The following is a 22,551-nucleotide window of genomic DNA, read 5'->3' on the forward strand; positions in this document are numbered from 1 at the left end:
GGTCCCCGCAGGATTTACGTCGAGTTTCAAGGTGAAATTCGGGGTGGGTCTTGACATCATTGCCAGACAGTATGGTAGGGGTTTGTCTACTGCAACAGTCTATAGATTTGGTTAGGTTTTTTGGTAATGGTCTTTTAGTTCTCTTTTCAATTATAACCTTTTGTCATGGTCCATGTTTAGGTTATATTTCTTTTTATTGAGGGTTTTACTCTCAAAACAACATTTGTAATTCTTCTTTTATTACTAAATTTCAAATCGGGCGTGGGGCTGAGCCTCTTAGCTAGGTTAGGTTCTAAACCCCGTTTTAAAAAAAAAAAAAATAGAACTACTGAGAATGAGTAGACAATCTTCTCAAAAAAAGAGTAGACACATATTTATAAGTTCTTCTTTCTTAATACTTTTTACTTTTCAAGCAAACAAGTTATCTTATCATATAACAAAAATAGAATTTACATCTCTTTTCTATTTGAGTAAAACAATGTTCTGTTTAGTTAAGTGCCAGTTTACAATTATTTGTTTCGATTACAAAAGAAAACTAGAACATAAATTAACAGTAAAAACTTTGTTTAGCTATAGCCAGACTGCAAATGTCAAAGTGTAAAGTAGGAATAGCATTTTGATGTAGAGAGTGATGTTAGCCACCAAGATGCTGCTTTTGTCCCAAGTTTGCCATTGCATCTGTTAGAAAAATTGGGCTCTCTGCAAATGTGAGTAAATTGAATATAAGTGAAGAAGGTAGCTAAACTTGAATATGTTGAACAATTGTATAGATCCTTCAAGAACTACAGATCTTGTTGTTTAAGCAACCAATTGAAATAACCTTCAAATTTTGTCATGGGTATGTATAGACTAGATTTTGGATGTGCTTCATAGATTCTAAAAGGTTGAATTGCTTTTGTAATGGCTTTTTCTAATAGCCCCATTATAGCAAGTCATTATGTACGTAGTTCACTGAAATATCAATAGAGTTGACATCTGATTAGCCTGGTTTCAAAAATATCATTTTATAATCTTTCACTTTTCCTTGTATCTTTTTTCTTTATTGAGGTTTGAAACCCAACCTAGGTAGGAGGCTAGGGATGGCAATAATCCCCAGCGGGTAGGGTACCCACAGGTATTCGACCCTAACGGGGAAGATATACGGGTATAAACGGGTAACGGGGATGAGGATCCCCAATATTCGGATTCTTAAACGGGTATGGGGCGGGTATGGTATTTTGATATTCCTCCCCATCTCCACCCATTAAGGATGAAAATATTATTATATATAATTATATAATTTATTATATAAATATATATTTATATATAATTTATAAATAAATATTTATGTAAAAAAATTTGTGATTCTCTTAATAAACATTTAATGGACCTTCCTTTTTATTATATATTTTTATTCTCTTAATGAAATTTACCAATATTGTTTTGTTTTAACCAAGACTTGTATTTATTTTTATTAGATTATTTATTTTGGTATTTGATTTTAATTTCATACTTTAATATAATTGTATTTCGTATTTTAAAAAGAAAAATTTAATTTAATACATAATTGTTAACGGGTACGGGTATGGAAACGTAATACCTAATGGGTATGGGTATGGGGAATCCCCATTATCTAATTACAGGTACAGGGACGGGTATGGGGATGAGAAATGTAAAAGGGTATGTGTACGGTATTTTGATCCCCGTACCCTACCCTACCCATTGCCATCCCTATAGGAGGCTCAACCCTACGCGCGGTTCTATTTATTTTATTAATAATACATTTTTGTATGGGGGGAAAGGGAAGGGACATAAAACTTGCATCTCGGTTACATTAGTAATATAGTCAATCCTCAATAAATGAATGATTTGGTAAATTAGTAACCTCGATTGAATAATAAATTCCATCGGTTCCTGAATCGAGACCAGTGTATACTATCAAGAACCTTGCTAATACATAATTTTCTATAGTCCCAATATTATTCAATTATACACCTTGTTTTGTGGTCATCAACATCTTTAGATCTCTTTCTTGAACTTTAAAAAGCATAAGTCGGAACCATACTCCATCATAAAATTATCTAGATCATCTTGGCGCCATAAAGAGATGGTTTAAACTCCTCATTATCTTGAGGTCCAGTCTGCTAAATGTTTGATCTGACATTATTGTCAATGATCATAGAGATGCCCTGAAATTCATTAATATGAAGACGACCAAGATAACGAGGGTCAGAACAAGCGAGATCATATTGAAGAAACTTAACCAGATCATTTCTAATGCAGTAATAAAGTCACCGTAATTTAAGGGTTGGAAAAGAATTAAGTCATATTTAGCTAGGTCCAGCTCTTTTGCATCTTGTAAAATTTTCAGCAATATTAAAGAGAGTTAACATTAAACATCAAGATAATGAACCAGAGTCAATTCATCATTAAAGTTAGATAAGATGATTACATCAAATTTTAAAAAAAAACTTTATACATCAATCTGTGGCTCATTTGTATATATCAGAGTGAACATGTAGTTAGACTAAATTTTATGCTAGCAACTCTCTGCTACCATCCAAATCTAATTTTGTATTTATTTTTAATTAGGATCAACTATATCATTTGAAGTTAGACTAAATTTTATGCTAGCAACTCTCTGCTACCATCCAAATCTAATTTTGTATTTATTTTTAATTAGGATCAACTATATCATTTGAGTATAGTCTCAAGTGTTGGTTGATAAGAGTAACATTCTTAGAGTGTGAATTAGCTAAAACATGAAGAATTCTAGGCCAAGACACAAGAAGAAACATCCTAACACAAGCATGAGCAAATATAAATTTCTTGCGGTTGAGAGCTTCTTCATCAAGACGCTCAAACACTCAGCTAATTTGCAATTTTCTTGATATCGTATCAATATAAACATAAAATGGCATACTGAGCAGCTTGGGTGACCCATACAATCGACTGATCCAACACATTTTAAGGACTTAAAGTGAGATTACTGAGATCCCAATGATGAACACAAACAACTGACTTTACACAAACCATGGCATATTTTGCACAACATGTTGAAAATCATGAACTGAGTAAAACTAAATCTTAAACCACTGAATCATGCCATGTAAAGTCACCCAAATCTTGAACCACTGAACCCTAAGCTGAGTAGCCGAAAGGAGAGACATGTAGCCTCAAATCGGAGTAGAACTCTAGGGAAAACCGGCCAAGACGGTTGGTGGATAGATCCCAAAAGGGATGGCGCCGATAGCGAAAACATAAAGCTACGAAAGGGAAAGATGAAATTAGTTGGTTTACTTTTTAATCTGTCCATGTTGATCTCAACTCACTTTAATCCAGATTTATCCATATTCTTCCTCCCAAACCAATTACTTTTGGCTAGCGGGCCTTAATCAATATTATTTTGCCGAATCTGCGGCTCTAAGTTGCATGGACACGGCGACACGACAACACGGCAAAAGTCAAAAACTGAGTTTCTGACACTGCTTGGACACGACAAACAAAATTATATATTTATATATTCTTAAGTGTGAAACGCTGACGTGCGTGTCACAATGGCGTGTCAGGGCCAGTCAACGTGTCCGAGACGTGTCTGAAAAGTCAACTTTTTTCAGACACGCCACGTGGCGTGTCAAACACATATTTTGCCGTGTCGGGCGCTGTGTTGGCGTGTCAAAGTGTCAGACACTCCGACACTCTAGGGGTGTGGAGTGTCCGTGCAACATAGCTGCGGCTCTTTTGATACGGGTGTATCCTAGCCTTTTAGGGATTAGCCGATTCCTTCTCCAAGTTAGTTAAGGAAACAGCTTTTCTAGCTTGTTAGAGGAATAGTTTTCCAACTTAGTTTGGGATTAGTTGTCTAACTTAGTTAGGGAGTATTCTCCAAGTTAGATAAGGATTTATAGAGATATAGACTCTATAAATAGAGGTGTCTAGCTTAGTTCTAGATAGAAGAGTGAAACAGAGACAACATCTGTTTGGACCAGAAAGAGAGGGAAACAGAGAGATAGTCCTGTTTAGAGTTATTATGAGGCAAGGATTCAGACAATAAATATTGTACCTTTGCACAATAATAAGAGGAGAATACATTTTCTTCAAACTTACTTTCCTTGTGTGTTTCAGTACTATTAATAATTCTGCTATTAGTAGTATCCGCTTAGTAATTTGTATCAAGTTGGTATCAAGAGCGCATCGATTCTGCGAGGGGGTTCTTATGGTTTATGGTCCTTACTCGATCGCAATACAGAAAGCTAGGCAAGGTTCTTGTTTCTTGGGAAGAAACTAGGAGGACAAGAGAAAAGAGGATGGGTGACGAAAGAACAGACAAAGAGAGACTTGATGCGGTAGAGAAGCAGTTGGCGTCGATAAGTTCTACTCTTACGGAACTGGCCAATTTTATCAAACAGGAGAAGAAAGTCGAACCTTTGGAGAAGCCGAAGAACAAGACTTCTGATTCAGATGACGAAAGTGATGAAGCAGATTCGGATGAGGAAACAGACGACACTAGCAAAACTTCGCATCAAGGAGGCAAGGGTTCTTTTCGGAATCTGAAGATCGATTTCAAAGTTAAAATCCCTATGTATGACGGGAGAGTCAACGTAGAGAAACTAGACGATTGGATTGAGCGTTTAGAGACTTATTTTACTCTTTATAACTACTCGTCAGAGGAGAAGATTATCTTTGCAACTCTAAAACTATCGGCTCATGCATTGACTTGGTGGAAGTCCTATCAGAAAAATAGTGACAGAGAGGCAATGTCGTGGAAGAAGTTCAAGGAGTTGCTTAGGAAGCAGTTCTATCCAGTCGGTTTTCTGGAAGAAAGATGGTGCAAGTGGTATAACTTGTGTCAAGAATTCAATCAATTCGTACAAGAATACACCACCGAATTCCAGAATCAAGCTATGGTTTTGGAAATTTCATTGAAGGACTATTTTGTGTTCATGAAATATGTGACGGGTCTGAGTGAGTATATCCAGAAGAAGTTGAACTTATTCACGGTGGAAACTATTGCAGAAGCCAGCGTGAAAGCCATTGCCATTGAGGGCAAATTTAAGAAGAATGTAACAGAAATAGATGGAAAGCAATCTGTGGGTAAGTCCAGTGGTTCCTCTGTCAAAAAGAAGGAGCATGAGGGTGGTGAGTCTGATGGGAAAGAATGTTTGGTTTGCAGTCACTGTGAAGGAACAGGCCATGTGGTGGATAAGTGTTGGGTGAAGTATCCTCACCTTAAACCAAGAGGGTTAAGGCAGAAGGAGAAGAAAAAGAAAGTCGCTTTGACCACACAGGAGCCAAAGGAAGTACCAGGGATGACAAAACCAAATGCAAAGCTCAACTTTATGGCAGGAAATAAGTAGCCTGTAACGGATGAAGCAGACCCCAGGGAGCAGCTCTTTGTTGTTAAGTTACAGGTGAAGACCAATTTGGTTGATGCCATTGTGGATCCGGGTAGTCAGATGAATCTTATCTCGGAAGCCTTGGTTCAGAAGCTGGGTCTCAAGACAGTCAGACATCCGAAGCCGTATCTGTTGGGATGGATCCAAAAGGAAGCAGGCAGGATGAGTATTACCAGCCAATGCACATTTAAGTTTGCGTTTCATGAGTCTTACATCGATGAAGTGACATGTGATGTGGTGCCGTTGGATGTTTGTCAGGTTATACTAGGTAATCCCTACTTGTGGGATAGATATGCTATCTATGACAGGAGAGCCCAGAGGTATACGTTCACAAAGGATGAACAACAGTTTGTTATTCGAGCGATTTCCCTGCCACAAGAGGCAAGCTTGGTAGCAGTAACGCAGGCTAAAAGATTAGTCAATGCTTATAGGAAATTTGTCTTGTTGATACGTCCACATGAAGGGCACTCAAGTCAAGATATTGAGAAGTCAAAATTGAAGAAGTCACAAGCAAAGTACAAGGCCAGACATGATAAACATCGAGTACCTTGTTACTTTGGTATTAGCGACTTAGTATGGTTAAGGCTGAGTAAAGAGCGCCTTAAAGAGGATCCATTGCTAGAAGATTGCATTTTGGAGCAGCAAGTGGCTATGACACTTCGAGGGGAGCAAACAGTGTTCTGCATTGGGCGTGCAGGTCCGGTTCCAAGCAAGCTAAGTGGTTCAGCAAAGACAAGGGAACTCTCGAGTTTCCTAATCTCTAGTTTTAACTTAAACGGGAGTTTAAGTTCCTAAAAGGGGGAGCCATGATACGGGTGTATCCTAGCCTTTTAGGGATTAGCCGATTCCTTCTCCAAGTTAGTTAAGGAAACAGCTTTTCTAGCTTGTTAGAGGAATAGTTTTCCAACTTATTTTGGGATTAGTTGTCTAACTTAGTTAACTTAGTTAGGGAGTACTCTCCAAGTTAGATAAGGATTTATAGAGATTTAGACTCTATAAATAGAGGTGTCTAGCTTAGTTCTAGATAGAAGAGTGAAACAGAGACAACATCTGTTTAGACCAGGGTGAAACAGAGACAACATCTGTTTAGACCAGAAAGAGAGGGAAATAGAGAGATAGTCTTGTTTAGAGTTATTGTGAGGGAAGGATTCAGACAATAAACATTGTACCTTTGCACAATAATAAGAGGATAATACATTTTCTTCAAACCTACTTTCCTTGTGTGTTTCAGTACTATTAATAATTCCGCTATTAGTAGTATCCGCCTAGTAATTTGTATCATCTTTGGAGCTCAAATCAAAATAGGGCTTGCTTGTTAGCGAAGCACTTTGTGATGCTACAAGAGTCTGAACATCCTTTGGGTGCCTTTCTCTTCGATCTCGTGGATCTCACTACCCTTTATGATCCATCTAGTTTTTCTGGTTGAATCTGTGGTGGAAGAGGCTCCGAATCGGAGAAGGTTTGAGTTATGGGTTTTCTGAAATTGCATTTAGAGATCTGTTGATTAGGATATCTATGTTTGAAACTATTATAAGAGCTCTTAATGATTAATGGACAAGGTCGGATCGTGTGCTTGGTTGCTTCAGTTTTCACGACGGTGCGACGATCTGTTTTGGTTAGCAAAGAGCTGCTACTAAGGTTTCTCCTTTGCTATTATGAGGGATTTGGATGGTTTGGACTCACTTGGTTTGAGCCTTGTTGTTGTGTCTGTTTTTGCTTTTGTTGTTCTAGGTCTAGGTTCTTACCCACCCTGCTTTTTAACTTTGTTGTTCTTGTCAATTGTTCTAACCTAGTTTTCTGGGTTTTGTAACATCTGTTTGTCTTAATGTTATTTGCTATTGTTTCGCCCAGAAAAAAAAAAATCATGTCATGTAAATATCAAACCTTGCTTCAAGGTAGGCCCATTACCTAGCTAGCACAAAAGCATTGCACGATGCTCTATGGCGACACATGGTCGCCAAAAACCTTACCAACTTGCACTAAGTTGGTGTTTTAAGAAATACGAGATCAAATAAGAGGGTTATCTAGCCGGATTGTTCTAGAGACATTGGTAAAACAGATTTGTGAATGGTTTTGATGCCTAAGTGAAGAGGTGAGATTCTGACCAGCTTGTTCAAGGTTGGGAGCAACAAAGTATTGACGAGGATATGAGCTAGCTTACTCCCCAAAAGACACAGTACTATGAGGAGTAGGATTGTTGATATAAGAAAAGGTAGCGTTTTGCTCAACATGGTTTTAAATGTTGCTATTACACTTGATGGAAGCATGGTGAAGCATAAAAAAGAAAAAGAAAAAAGAAGTATGGAGAACAAAAGAGTGAAAATCAAAATATATGAGGGAAGAAGGAAGGACAACATTGTGAATTGAAATCGCTGATCATACAAGAGGCTAAACCTATTTAAAAGATAGTATGCAATTAATATGATGTGAGAAGGGTTTTATGTTATATGTAATGTGTGAACGCCAATTGTCTCGAACGCAGAACAAAGAAAAAACTATACTAAGAGACAATACTCAAATTTGAGGTATCGATTTATTTCCCTCATATTTTCCCTTAATCTGGAAAATGTTTCCTTTCCTTTCGCATCCCGAGCACATTACGGTCATGTTAATTTGGTTCAAGAAATCAAAGTCTGAAGAAATAAATGATTCATTTTCATTGTTTAGAAGCGGAAATTAGATGGAAAGGAAAATGGTCCCAAAAGTAAGGAAAATATGTGGGAAACTTGTTCCACCCACCCACCCCATGGATTCACTGCAATTTCTAATATTTATTAAAAAAAATTTAGGACTAAATTATCCATGCTAAAATCATTATATTCCACTTGTATCTCTATTTGTCATATAGTCTAACCAAATTCTTGGGTCTTTCCAAACACCAGAAATGAAAGTTAATGAGAATTGTAATTTCTCATGCCCATGAAAAATACGAATAATTCATTTTATTTCCTTTCCTTTTCGTGAAACAAACATGATATAAAAATGTTAAGTTTCCTTTCCCATGCAAAGTTTAATTTTCTGAACCAAACAAGGCATGTACCTGGAAAAATCATTTCCTTTTTTTTCTAGCATTTATTACTCACATTCAATTATTTATTGCTTGAATTGCAAATGTTATAACAAATTTTTTGATAATCTTGCATATATACATTTTTGAAAAGTCAATCACAACTTAATATATTAAAACAAAAAAAAACATACAAAGGCCAGTAGCAGTCAGCCACTGGTAAAAACATACTCTATCGCTATAATCTACATATATATAGACAAATAGTTATGAGCCTAAGCTCACACTAGTACATATGATAGATTACCAATAATTGTATTCGCTCACTTATTCTGTAAGCTTAATTTTCTACTAATCATAGCATAGATATATGCTAAAAACTGACTAGCAAACATCAAATTCAAAATGTCCAGAAGGACCCATCCCAGAATGCTAAGGCTAAAGAAGAAACCCTTAACACAATTGATTTGAGCCCAACCGAACCCATAACCAAACCCTAGGCCGCTGTTGAAGCACTCAACGCTGCCGTCTCCATCGTCGTTGTCGACGCCGCAGCCACCGTCGTCGTTGTAGCCACCGCTACCCTTGTCGACACCGTTACCCGGGCCACCACCGCTATTGACACAAGTGTCACCACCACTATCCAAGATTTCATGAGTTGGTTTCTCAATCCATGGCTTCATACCAATAACACCAATCCAACCTGATGATGTCTTGGTTGTAGATCTAGGAGGGAACCCAGATAAGCAAACACCATTAATGCTTCCGATATAAGAGGAGGAATTAGCCTTTGATAAGAAATTTACCGAAGGCATGCTTGCTATAACATGGTGAGAGACATCAAAGTTTGATTTGTTTGGAGATGGCCAAGGATCGGTTGCCGAGTGGAGATAGCGAGAGGCAGAGGATGATGATCTGTATGGTGATGGTGATTCGCACCATTGATAGAGACCCAAGCCTTGACGGCTAGGGTTTGGTTGCGAGAGAGAGAAGAAGAGTCATGTTTGTAACAAAAACTATTCTTCCATATGTACATTCACTAAACACCAAAATGAAAAATTCATGGGAAATTTAATTTTTCATCACATGAGAAAGATAAAATTACTTTCATTTTCACAAACCAAAACACGACTTGCTGGTGAGTTTCCGAAAACTTTAAATGAAGAGATGACCCGAATTTCTTAACAAAAATGAAGATATTTTATGATTCCTTAATGTTTGCAAACACATCCAAAAATCAAAGAATGAACATAAGAGGGTTAATGTTGATACGTAAGGGTGCGGCTATATATTGCCACCCTACTAATTTATTACTTCACCCTACATTTAAATTTTACCCCATTATTTCCACTTTTATCCTTAGTTTTTTTTATTAACCTTGAGTTAAACGAAACAATAAATAAGAAAAGGTACCACGGTAAAAAAAAAAAAAACATAAAACCAACCCAACAACCGTTCCAAATCCCTCTCTCATCTTCTTCCTCTTGCAATTCTTGAGAACACAGTAAGCAATAGAAATTCAAATATGAAGGAGTAATTGATTCATATGGAGATGTTTGTCTAATTGCATTGGTTTGAATTACTTATCGAGAATAATAAATAATGGTACAATTCAACTATGGTAATTTAGATGTGCACAGTAATGTTAACAAAGTCGTAAAGAATTGCAAGACTGGAGTGGTGGGATATGTAGTCTGTTGCTGCTAATGCAAATTAGTTGAAGTATGTTATCCAATTTTTGACAATATACACATTTAATAGTTAATATAGCCAATTCGCAAAGAATCAAAATGAAGAGCAGTAGTAGCTTGCATAGGAAAAATGTACATCCAAATCTTGGTACTAAGGAGCGAGTGACTAATGGAAGCTAAAACTCAGAAAGGAAGTTCACTTCTCTAAGAACATGGGTGAAGGAAATGGAAATGAAACAATGAGCAAGATGATGAATTTCTTGAACAATTGACTTCAGCCTCCAAAGACTTCACATGAATTGTTGATGCAGTTGATAACTATATATGAGTCACCTTCCACAATCATGTGAGTAAAACCAAAACTCTTTGACGAAGATAAGCAGTCCTTGAGAGCATAACATTATGTTAAGGGAACAATGGCGCAAGAAAGAGGGCGAGCCCCAACAATGACAAGGTAACCATTGGAGACTCTGATAGTAAAGCCAGAAGCAACAAAATCAACATTAATTGAGCCATCAAAATTCATATTCGACATTAGGAGGAGGATTCATTTGATGACTTCAGCAACTCTGAGAGGGTCCTTTACCCTGGGAACGTGTAATTGCCAGTAGCAAAATCTAACAACAACAACATGGATAATGATAAGAGGAGAGGGCTAGATGAATTGGAAAATGAAGTTGTTTCAGACTTTCCAAATATGCAGGCTAAGTAACTACGAGACAATCCTTAATGATAACGTTAAAGTTGGTGAAACTATAAATCAATTTTGTTTTTCTTTGTTTGAACTATAATAATTTTCACTGTAGTAGTGTGTGAACCACATTGTTTGTTTAACTAATACCGATAATTATACTGTACCTTGGCTAGTCATATCTAACACGATTCGAGTTATTTTTCACAACGTTAACTAACACGTTACGACTCGTTTCTTCTCTCATAAAATCTATAATTTATCATTTTTACTGTTAATTTTCATCCCCTGCAAAATCTCTATCGTATGTATTCGTCATAAACCGCCAAAGCTATGTAAATGTAGGGTCATTGCAATGCGGTGTGGCGGTGTCCTTCTAATTTTCTTTCTTCGTTCTTTTTTTTCCTTCTGTATTTCTTTGTTTTCTTCTTCGTCCTCCTCTCTCTCTCTCTCTCTCTCTCTCTCTCTCTCTCTCTCTCTCTCTCTCTGTTTTTGGCACACAGGGACACCAATAGGCTTCTGGTATTTCATCTAAGGACCGACCCTAATTTCAGTCCACTGCTTTCGTAAAAACCCAGATGAGCCCAACTTCAATTCACTAATATTTCAAACCATAAAATCCAGCGGCCTAAAATCAGAAATTCACTACCCAGAAACAAACAAACAGAAATTGAAAAGAAAAAAAAATCAATAACTGTGTTCTTAGATCTTCTGTGTTCCTCTCCCCCATAAACCCTTGTTCTCAGGTCATTGCTCTCTCCCTTCTCTTCAGTTTTCTCATAAATTTTTCATCTTGGGGTTTTCTGATGCATGCAGGGCAACAAAAGCAATCTAATTTTTGTTGGGTTTTTTGAATTTTTTCAGGTTGAGGAGTGTATGCGTTTTCCGGCGAGAGTGAAGCTCCGGGCGGTGTCCAGGCTGGAGTGTGGCTGAGTATGGACGGTGGAGATTGAAAGTTTTGTGCTTTTCAGATTAGAGTTTTATTGGGGTTTTGATTTTCGTGTCGGTTTGTGGTGGAGATGGGGAGTTCCGGCGAGTCCGGTAATAACGGCATTGATGCGTCAGTGGGGTCCTTGGTTTGGGTCCGGCGCCGAAACGGGTCGTGGTGGCCGGGCAGGATTGTGGGGCTGGACGAGTTGTCTGAGGATTTTGTGGTTTCGCCTAGGTCCGGGACTCCGGTGAAGCTTCTCGGCCGGGATGACGCAAGCGTGTGAGTTTTTTATTAACCTTGCGCTAGTTTTTTTGACTACTTGTTTTAGCTTGAATGAACAAGTAGAATTGGAATGCTTACAATTTGCTAGGGGGACTTGGCTAATGGATTGTTGTTTTAGTTTTTTTGACTACTTGTTACAATTTGCTTACTCATGTTTGTGGAATTGGAATGCTTTCGATTTGCTAGGGGGACTTGGCTAATGGATTGTTGTTGCTTTCGGTGTGTTGATGACTATTATGTTACTTCATCATGGTTTTTTGCACCATGATGTGCAGAATATTATAAGTTTGAGTTTATTACTTGGTTTGTTAGTGAGTATTGCTCCCTTCTATATAGCTGTGTCGTTGAGGCAATACATAGTGGGTGAAGATGCATATTATCTGCAATGAGATTTGGTTAGATGACAATTTAGTGTCTTTTACTAAAATGATTAGTTCTGTAGCTTGTGGAGACAGAGAGGTTTATTTTCAGAGAATAGCAGATCTGGAGAAGCTTTGATGAATGAATAACCATTATTGGTGACCATTATTGGCACTACTTTTTTAGAGAACAAATATATGTGTAAGGTTGGGAGGTCATGTAGTTTTGATGATAAAAGTTTCACTGGCCAGGAACAAAATTGGTTAGGTGCTTAATGGTTATATGGTTCTGAGGCATGGTAGGAAAGTAACAAAATTTTGCGGGGCAAGAATACTGTGAGTAGGTAGTTAATGGATTCTTTTCTGCTGTAAACATCCTTACCTCTCTTGAGCCAGCCCTAGTTTAGTGTAGAGCATAGGGTCTTAATATGTGGTTAAACTTTCTGATCTTATAGTTGGACAGGGAAAGGTGTACCATGAGTTCTAGCTTCTCCATACAAAAATGGCACTATGTTATCAGTTGTTATGCGGGCTAGTCTTAGATGATTGATTCACGAAGTGATGTTATGTGCGGAATTCAAAATAGGGGTCTGCAGGATTGGTTGAATATTTCCTTTGCGTATTGCCATAGACATGTATAGAATTTGGCTTTTGAGTGAAGAGCACTAGATTTTGAGGTGGTCATGAAACACATTGTTCGAGCTGCTATCTGTATTAGTTGGGTACTTCACAAGTGCAAAAATTATCTTGGGAAGAGTCCTTGTCTTCGGATGGTTTAGAATTAATAGAACAGTAGATCTTTGCTATGACTATTAAGTTGTAACCTTTTGATACAAGTTTTAGTTCTCCACATAAGAAACTTCAAAATGAACTTGCGATTTCTTGACATTCTCAAGCTAGAGGTTCGTTATGCTTGAGTATCAGTGATATTACATTTTTTCATTTCAGCATGTTCATGGTTGCGGTTCAGGACCATGTCCATGTTAATGGTTGAGGACCATGATCTTCAATGCAAGGATACTGTTATTCTTTTTCTTATGTGGTAAATACAAATTGTATAACTCCTGGTCTAGGGTATGAGGTGTTTAGCTTTCAATAAACATATGATTGTTGTCTGATCTTGATTCCATTGATTTAGGGACTGGTATAATCTTGAAAAATCCAAGAGGGTGAAACCTTTTCGCTGTGGGGAGTATGACGAATGCATTGCAAAAGCAAAGGCTGCTGCAGCTAACCCCAACAAGAAGGCAGCGAAATATGCACGGAGGGAAGATGCCATTATTCATGCTCTTGAGATTGAGAATGAGCGCCTAGCCAAGGATAATGTAAATATCAGCTCTCGAATGAGTAACTCTGGTGGTGACCGTGATTGCTCAGCCAGGGAATCACCTGCCACGTCTCACTCTGGCGAGGAGAATGGAGATATGACTGATGATGTGAGTCCTTCTGAAGCAAATTCTGACTCAGCTCTGGAATTATCTCAATCTGGTATATCTTTTGAGGAGCCAAATCATATAAGTTCTTCTAAGTTGCAAAGTGTGCAGGGAAGGAGAAAAAGAACACCAAATGATTCAGAGGATGATGGAACAGAAGGAGTTAAGCGCATGAGAGGACTTCAGGACCTGGGAATGGGTGTGGTATCAAAAAGGTCAGTCCAGACGGAAGGGCTTCTTGAAATAGTTCAGCACGACAATGCTTCACTCTTACATTCAAACACTCAGAATGGCATGCCCAATGGAAGTCTTGCAAATGGAAGCAAAAATTCCTCATCCTTGAGAAGAAAGAGATCTCCAGTGGCAACCGCTAATGAATTCCTGAAAAGAAAAAGTCGTAGCCGACCTCTGACAAAGGTTTTGGAGAGTACTGAAATGGTGTCTATTCCAGTTACAGGTGACCAACTTCCAAATTCAAGTGGTTCATCTCTTCAATTATCTGACGGCAAGGTTCCTGAATTAGAACTAAACGAGTCAAAAAGGAGTTTATCTATGGACCACACCGGAGTTTCATGTGATAATGATGCTTCAACAGATGCTCCTGAACAAGCTACAGTGTCTTCCTATATTAATCAGATGAAAGAGAATGAAATTGTCAGCAAATCTGAGTTATTGGAGAATGGTTCTTCTAAAAGAATCTTTGATGTGCGGCTTGTTGGTGAAGAAAAACGCCCTTCAGGTGATTTGGATATTTACACTTAAAGTTTAGGTTCAGTCATTACGCCTCCAATTAAAACTACTTGGAGTCATATGGTATATATGCACTATTCATTAATTGATTTCAGTTACTTCGGTATTGCTATCTTGTTGTATGTGTCTTGTATTATTTGAATATGCCTCCAACATAGAGGTAACCCTGCAACTCCATTACTCCTATCCCTTTGACCTTTGGTCTGGCTAATCAATTGTAGCAAGTTGATTAGCTTAGTCATTCTTTTGTGCTTGCGAGTCTTAGAAAAATTGGTCTGGTTCTCCTTTAGCTGATTTGCCATCTTTTCTTACCAGGTAATTCTGCTGTACTTGCTCCTTGTTCATCTGGAAGGCCTGAAATTGGTGTGGCGGCAAGGCAATCTAATCGAAGTAGTCAAGCTGAAGCTGAATCTTTGAGAAATGGGAGACCTAATGAATCTGGTCCTACAAGTTCTGCAGCCGTGCATGATATTTGCCAAAGTATAGAAAGAGGTGGCTCAAAGTGGCAGTCAAAAGGAAAGAGAAACTCAAGACAAACAAGTAGAGATAGGAAACATAACTCGAGGAAATATATGAACGTTGATGACTTATCCAATGCTAGTTTGGCAAGCATAGGGTGTTCTGATATGCTATGTCATGTTTCGGACCTGAAAAGGAATTGCAATGGTATTAGTGGTTCTGCTACATTTGATTACACATTACAAGGAAAGTCCAAACAAGTTGCGGAATTGTCTGATGGACCGACTCAAAGGTCACTTCCTTATCGGCAGTCTCGCTTCATGGTACCTGCAAGATATCAGACATCTGATTCTATTGCCCGCAATACTTCATTATATGATGTCAAAGTTGAGATTAAAGCAAAGTACCGGCCACAGCATGTTCCGCTGGTTTCTTTAACGAGTAAATTGAATGGTAAAGCCATTGTTGGTCACCCGGTCACAGTTAAGGCTTTGGATGATGGTTATAGTGACAGACTGTTTGGCAGTATGGAATGTGATCTTAGAGGCGGCAAACTTAGTTACGCAGTTCAACAAACTGCAGAAATCGGAAAAATCCCAGCCAGGCATTTGGGCTCGCCAAATTCTCCAAAAACAAAGAAATCCGGACTACTGCAAAAAAAGACCAGGAAGTTATCTTCACTGACTGGTCACAGGCAATCCGAAGAGAGGAAGCTACCGGTAGAGAAAAGCGGTCCGGTAATAGCTTGTATCCCCCTTAAGTTAGTTTTCAGTAGGATAAATGAAGCAGTGAATGGGTTAGCGCGACCAACACATCGTGTGTTAAAAACCAAGTGAGACTTGAATTTGTTTTTTGGCTAAAGTTGCAGTGAATGGTATCTTCATGTGAAATTAGCTCTATATCCTGTGTTTTAGTTCAATTCTGCAGCCTCGTCACTGTTTCTCATTAATTTGGCCGCTCCAAGTGGGCAGCATCTTTAAACTTGCTGTCCTCGAGTTCAAATCCTTCTTGCAATTCCTTGACGCTGCATTGTTGTAGGAAGAGCAGTTGGTCAATGGATTCCGCATTTCTCTGTGTATAATAGTGTTAACATTAGTTGAGTTGTAACTGGCATTAGGTATTTTGATGACCTAATATCTGGTTACTTAATCTATGAATTCAGGTTGAATCAGATAGTGACTTTTTTCCCCAATCTACTTCTGGTGTTGGACAGATGCTCAACTCCATGTTACTGAGATACTCATTGTTATATTGCTTAAAATCAATGAAGTGAAGTTTCTCCTTTTTACTGAGATACTCTTTGATTGTGATGTGACAAGTTCTAATCCTCATAAGTACAGCATCTTTGAAACTTTGTGTGCTTCTACGAATCACTTTATGCTACCCCTTTGCTGTTGCTGCACTGCTGCTGGTTTCATTGTGCTTTTGCTGGTTCTTTTCTGTCTGGATTTGTTTGAGCTTGTGGTTTAGGCATGCATGATAGGTCAGTCCTCTTTGGAAACTTGATCATGAAACTGGAAAACAGTTATTGCTTAGGACTGCCCTGTGTTTAGATGTACTGTTGGATATATGATCTCTCTAGTTAGTTAGCAGTGTTGGTAGCTATGGACTGGATCAAACATATGGTGCAATGACAATGGGATGATTTTATAGGGTTTCAACTGGAGAGACTTAATAAAGAGAAAGTGTAGATTTATTCAAAAAGAAAAAAGAGAAGGGTAGAGATGAGATGAGAGAATGGGGACAGGAAGTCGTACGGTTAGGGTTGCGCTTGCCTTTTGGGTTCGATATCCGCCAATGCTGGTCGGAAAATGGCTCCAAAGATCTCCCTGTGGTCAGATGAGCAAACGTTTTAAACATGACTTCTATTAGACTCTAGGTCTAGAAAACATTTTCAGGATATAGTGGGATTTCGATATAAAAAAACCTCCATTAGTCTGTAGGTCTAGTAAGCTTTCAGCCTTTCACGATATTGTTTGGATATAGAAAATAAAATGAAAGATGGATCTCTTGTTTTACTTTACCGCACAAATTCACCACCCCAAACGAACCTGGTTTCAAGTAGAAAGCAGGGGCACAAGCGTAATAAACAATAATGAACGGTACCCCTCGCGTCTAAAGAAATAATTACGCACTTAGGGTTTGAGCATATAAAACCCAAAAATAAAACCCCCCAGTCTCTTCTTCACCAAAACCCTAAATCTCAAGCTGAGCGGCCGGAGCATCCTATCAGGTACTCTCTCTCTCTCCTTCTCTCTCCTTTCACCGCTTCTTCTCCGCCGCAAGACCTCACCGTTGATTTTGATCTCCGATCTGGTGCGCGATCCGGTGCAGGGTAAGATAGCAATGGCGACGGTTCCAGGGCAACTGATATGGGAGATAGTGAAGAAGAACAACTCTTTTCTGGTGAAGGAGTTCGGCCGAAGCCACGCCGGCGTTAGGTTCAGCAAGGAGCCCAACAACCTCTTGAACCTCCACTCCTACAAGCAATCTGGTAAACCCTAAATAATCCCCAATTTGATTTTCGGTTGGGAATTTGGATTTGTGATTTGAGGAATTGTTTCTATTAGGGTTGGCGAACAAGAAGACCGTGACAATTCAGCCCGGGAAGGACCAGTCTGTGCTGCTGGCGACGACTAAGACCAGGAAGCAGAACAAGCCTGCTGCTCTGCTCCACAAGTCTGTGTTGAAGAAGGATTTCCGCCGCATGGCCAATGCCGTCAACAACCAGGTAAACAGAATTCGCAGACTTCCGAATGATATTGGGTTTGTTTATATGAATTTGTGCTGCTGTGATGAGGATTAAAATGTATATATGGCAATTTAAAATTGGTACATTTGGCTTATGTAATGTGATGAGGACAAGAGTTTGTTTAGGCGGTATACTTCTAAGTTAGTGATGAGCGTTAAAATGTAAGTTCTTAGCTTATCCTGTGGTTATGAGCCTTTAGCAGAACCAACTACTATAAGGGCTTTTTCAATTGCACTTGCGTTTTTACTCTTTTATGAGAGATTGGAGCCAACTTTGGGGAAAAAGAAACTTGAGTGATATAATAAAAAGGTTAAGGCACTGGACAATGACAATGGATAGGATGGAGCCTTGACTTGACCATTCTTTGTTACTTCATGTTTTTCTCTGGGATGTTAAGAAGTTGTTTTGGTAATTAGTTACTTGTATATGCTATGATGAGCCTTGAGTGATACGAATTGTGTTCAATGGTTTTTATGTTTTTCAAATGAAATGGGCTTGTTGCTCTTGATTTGTGATTTTTTTTTGCACTGTACTTTCATCATTTGTTATGTTCTAGTTGGAAAATTTTGCTGAATGCTTTTACTAGAAAATGCTTTGTAAATATTTTGCTGTGTTTCCCCCTGAGCATATGGTTTCATCAATACATTTACTTATGTTTGGATTTTATCATACATTGTGGCTTTGATTGAATCTCATGCATACCTAGTTTTAATTTTTTTTTTTTCTGTTTCCAAAGTCAAACAGATCTGATCATAATGAATTGCATTGCCGTGTTTGTATGTATCTCTATTTGCTGTCTATTTCTTGGATTTTAATATTGGGTTTCTCATTGCAGGTGGTAAAGAACTTCTACCGTGCAGATCTGAAGCATGCTGCCCTTGCAAGGTTGAGTGTTGTTCACAGGAGCCTCAAGGTTGCCAAGTCTGGTGCTAAGAAGAGAAACAGGCAGGCTGTCAGAATCTATGGCAGGAAATGAGTTGGAAGGGGCTGACACACTATCATGATCTCTTGATTTCTTTTTTCGGATTTTGGACATCTTTGAAACTTGAGTACTGTGGATTTTGTTTAGTTTGATTTGCCTAATATTATTGGATAATGAAGTTATGATATGCTGGTGGTACTTTGGTTGAATGATGCAATAGTTATCTCCAACTTACACTGTTGAAATTTTACCCTGCTCAAATGGGCTAGAATAGCAAAATCATATAGAATAAAAGTAGTTCAAGTTAGAGTTTTGGACTTTTGAAGTAAACTGAGGAAATCTGTTCTATCAAATCAAATGTTGAATGTGATAAGTGAACTGTAAATGTTGCTTAGGACTAAAATTATTCAAACAAGTTCTTGCCAAATCAAGGAATTATGTGAGAACCAGGTACAATAATAGTCTGATCTTCTATACATATAAGGAGGCACACAGTCGAATAACAATCCAATGTAAAGCACCATGTTTCTGCAACCCTATGTAACGTGTGTTTCTTTTTCGGGTTTTGAAGCCTGTGAGACTTCCGATCACCATCAGGAACAAGTTTATCCTCACATCGACAATTCAAGATGAGCAGCAGGTGGTCTTTTGATTAACTGGCTGTCCGCGCATATGCACAGTGGATGGCTTGTTAGCACTCATCGGTTGAGTAGCAATCCTGTAACCCCAAAAAAAAGTTCTTTACCATGTTATCATTGTGAAATGACCTCATCAAAATATAACCAGTCGTAGCCATTTAGCCATAGAAAGTTACATGGAGAAGAACTCACCTATTCTTTATCTCTGTAACCATAGTCATGAACGCTTGATCTACATTGGTGGAGTTTTTGGCACTTGTTTCCAAGAACGGAATTCCTAGCTCATCTGCAAATGCCTAGCAAACACCGGAGAAAAGAGGGGGATTTGAACCACATATAGTTTACTCATTTTTATCGGTAATGTACCTGTTTTAACTCATATCACAAAAATTTCAAAGCAAGATCAAGTAGGAAGAAACCTTGCTGGCTTCAGAAGACACCACTTTCTTGTCAGCTAAGTCGGACTTGTTTCCAACCAACAGCTTGTTCACATTTCCAACAGCAAACTTATCAATTTCTTGCAGCCAGGTCTTCACATTGTTGAAGCTTTCTTGATCCGTGACATCATAGACAAGCTAAAAATAGCGCCAAGAGATTAATTGCAAATGACAAATTAGTGGAAGGTACCCTATAAAAGTTGAAGAAGCAAAGTTCTTCATTATAAGTACAAAGTGGCAACCAAATACATACGATAATGCCATGTGCACCGCGATAGTAACTGCTTGTAATTGTTCTGAAACGTTCTTGACCAGCCGTGTCCCACTAAGCAGAGAAGATATGGAGATAAGAGATTCAATTGCTGGGTATATAAGGAGAACTATTTTTATATCGAATTCAAACATCAAATATACTTACAATTTGAAGTTTCACAACCTTCCCGTCCTGCTCCACTGTTCGAATTTTCTAAAGAGAGGAAACAAAGAGATGAAATCACTGCCATGACATCAAATAACCAAACATCAGAAGCTCTATGTTACTTCAATGTACTTACAAAGTCAACACCAATGGTACTTATGTAGCTGTCAATGTAAGAATCGTCCTACACAATTAGACAGAGGAATTGTCAATAATACAACAAAAAAGGGCATACACAATGTAGGTTTACACTAAGGTTATCAAACACTTCTGGTCAGTGGATAGTTGCAACAGATACGACTCCAGCATACAATTTTTCTTACCACTGTTAACCATGGTAAATCATTAACAATTGAATCATCATGTTTCGTGATAAGCTTCTAGTTTTGTACTTAATTCAACCATTCATATGAACCATGATATAGTTTCTGGTGCATCATTACTATGCACCTTGGTTAATGGTGGTGAGAGAAATGCACACAGATTAGTCACAGTAGAGATACCATCATACCAATCTACTGTGTGTATATGGGAGAGCGTGCAATATATAACGGCCAAATAACCAATATGTAAGCTATAACATTTCTTAGAAATTTTACCGCAAATCTCAGAAGAAGGCAAGACTTGCCAACGCCAGAATCTCCAATGAGCAAAAGTTTGAAAAGATAATCACTGCAAGATAGGGAAAGAAATCATTTAGGACCTATATCTATATGCTCAGTTATTAAGGGAAATGACGAGAAGATATAAGGATTTCAAAACAAACAAGCATCCCCTGCATATCTGGACATAATGTTTCTTCAGAAAGCTTCACATAAGTTGCAATAAAATAAACTTATAGATACAGTCTCAGAAGATTAAGATCTCCCAACAACGCACCAAACCCACAATGAGAGCTACATATAACATATAGCTTCTGGAAATGGGATCTTCAAACAGGATCTACACAAATCTACTTTTGTCAAAAATCTGTTCAATTTATACTAATCAACATATATCAAATGAAAGACGCCCACCTGCCCAAATGTTACAAACAAGACTATTCTTCATTGGAAACCATGAAAAAACTGTATAAAAATTTCTGCAAATGTCAATCACATTAAGCACAATCCAGAACCCAACAAATCACAGTGAAAACTAATGAAACATGTAGACATGCATGCATATAGGAATATGAGAAACAAAAGGAGATTAGAGGGATTACTATTCTGGAATCATGACTTGGGTGATCGACGAGGAAGAAGCTTCAGAAAGAAAGCGTAGAAGTTTTCAACAAGTGGGTGCTAACGTAAATGGAATATTGTTTAACGATCGAAGGAGAGAAGGAGAAGGAGAAGGAGAAGGAGAGGACTTTGGTTGTGTGGTTTTATATGTGGTGGGAAGAGGACAGCTTATGCGTCACGTTGAAATGTTCGTAAGCCGACAGCTAGGTAGAGACCCACTGTTGTTTTTTTTTCATTTCTGGGTCTTCTTTAATTATTTTGTTTTGTTTTGTTTTGTTTTTTTGTTTTTTTTTCTTCTTGGTTTTGCTAGCTTAATTCGTAACCCTCATTGTATGATTTATGTGTCTATATCCTTGCAGTTGAAGATATGATGGCAATATATATCTCTATATCCATGAGACCTTAATCGAATCAGTTTACTATCTTATTATGATGATCAGTTGGGATGGAAAAAATAACATTTCTGATGATACTTTTTTATGAATGATCGAGAAGTCACTTGATCAGAATAATATTACACATAAGGAAAGACAATTATTTAGAAGATGACAGAAAAAGTCACATCTTGAGAACTCTAGCAATTTACGGCAGCCCTCACGCCATAACAAGGGGAGATATTTTGCTTAAACCACATTGTGTAAGAACATCCATAAAGAATATCAGGAGTCGCAACATAATCTATGCATAACAAAGGAAATTCTTATATGCACGACGTGTCAATACACGATGCAATTTTGACCGTTTATAATAATTCATATATTTGACCACCATATTTCAATATTATGTCCTTTAATCTTGACTATTCATATATATATATGTAGATACACGTCGTATACTGAAGATGTTCCGGCATAACAGACACCATTTAGCAAAAAAGTAGACCCATTTTGCAGACCCATTTTGCATTGTTTTCCAAAAAAGTCGCAACATCATTTTTACCAAAAAATGGTAGGAATTTATCACAAACATAAGCACAAAAGCAACTACAAAATGTGGAACAATGTTTTAGGTTACAATAGTCGGCCTCTTTCTCTCGGAGTTGAGAAAGTCGAAACCTAGGGTTTCATGCGAAAAGCGACGGTGTCCTCTAGCTTCTGTTTGTAGAGAGCGACAATGACGCTCCTATTTGGGGCAGGTGCTTGTCCTCAAGGGGGGTGGGTCTGCATAATTGGTTGTTGTTGCG

At 38.1% G+C, this 22,551-nt stretch overlaps 3 protein-coding genes across 3 annotated transcripts; 2 read left to right on the forward strand and 1 right to left on the reverse strand.

The window, feature by feature from the left end:
* The first annotated feature begins 11,417 nt into the window (after positions 1-11,417).
* LOC101302062 (uncharacterized protein At1g51745-like) lies at positions 11,418-16,148 on the forward strand. Its single transcript, XM_004297567.1, has 5 exons — positions 11,418-11,510; positions 11,629-11,974; positions 13,475-13,772; positions 13,881-14,508; positions 14,835-16,148. The coding sequence occupies exons 2-5, from the start codon at positions 11,784-11,786 to the stop codon at positions 15,812-15,814; spliced, it is 2,097 nt and encodes a 698-aa protein (XP_004297615.1). The 5' UTR covers positions 11,418-11,510; positions 11,629-11,783; the 3' UTR covers positions 15,815-16,148.
* Positions 16,149-17,160: 1,012 nt separating this feature from the next.
* LOC101302350 (60S ribosomal protein L28-1-like) lies at positions 17,161-18,863 on the forward strand. Its single transcript, XM_004297568.1, has 4 exons — positions 17,161-17,211; positions 17,313-17,472; positions 17,549-17,709; positions 18,566-18,863. The coding sequence occupies exons 2-4, from the start codon at positions 17,325-17,327 to the stop codon at positions 18,704-18,706; spliced, it is 450 nt and encodes a 149-aa protein (XP_004297616.1). The 5' UTR covers positions 17,161-17,211; positions 17,313-17,324; the 3' UTR covers positions 18,707-18,863.
* A 137-nt stretch (positions 18,864-19,000) lies between these two features.
* LOC101302643 (GTP-binding protein YPTM2-like) lies at positions 19,001-21,522 on the reverse strand. The gene is made up of 8 exons (XM_004297569.1): positions 21,350-21,522; positions 20,745-20,817; positions 20,282-20,329; positions 20,146-20,193; positions 19,981-20,052; positions 19,710-19,865; positions 19,483-19,586; positions 19,001-19,370 (listed from the first exon to the last, which is right to left on the reverse strand). The coding sequence occupies exons 1-8, from the start codon at positions 21,361-21,363 to the stop codon at positions 19,277-19,279; spliced, it is 609 nt and encodes a 202-aa protein (XP_004297617.1). The 5' UTR covers positions 21,364-21,522; the 3' UTR covers positions 19,001-19,276.
* Between the last annotated feature and the right edge of the window lie 1,029 nt (positions 21,523-22,551).

Source organism: Fragaria vesca, linkage group LG4, assembly GCF_000184155.1.
Source record: "Fragaria vesca subsp. vesca linkage group LG4, FraVesHawaii_1.0, whole genome shotgun sequence".
NCBI classification, from domain to species: domain Eukaryota; kingdom Viridiplantae; phylum Streptophyta; class Magnoliopsida; order Rosales; family Rosaceae; genus Fragaria; species Fragaria vesca.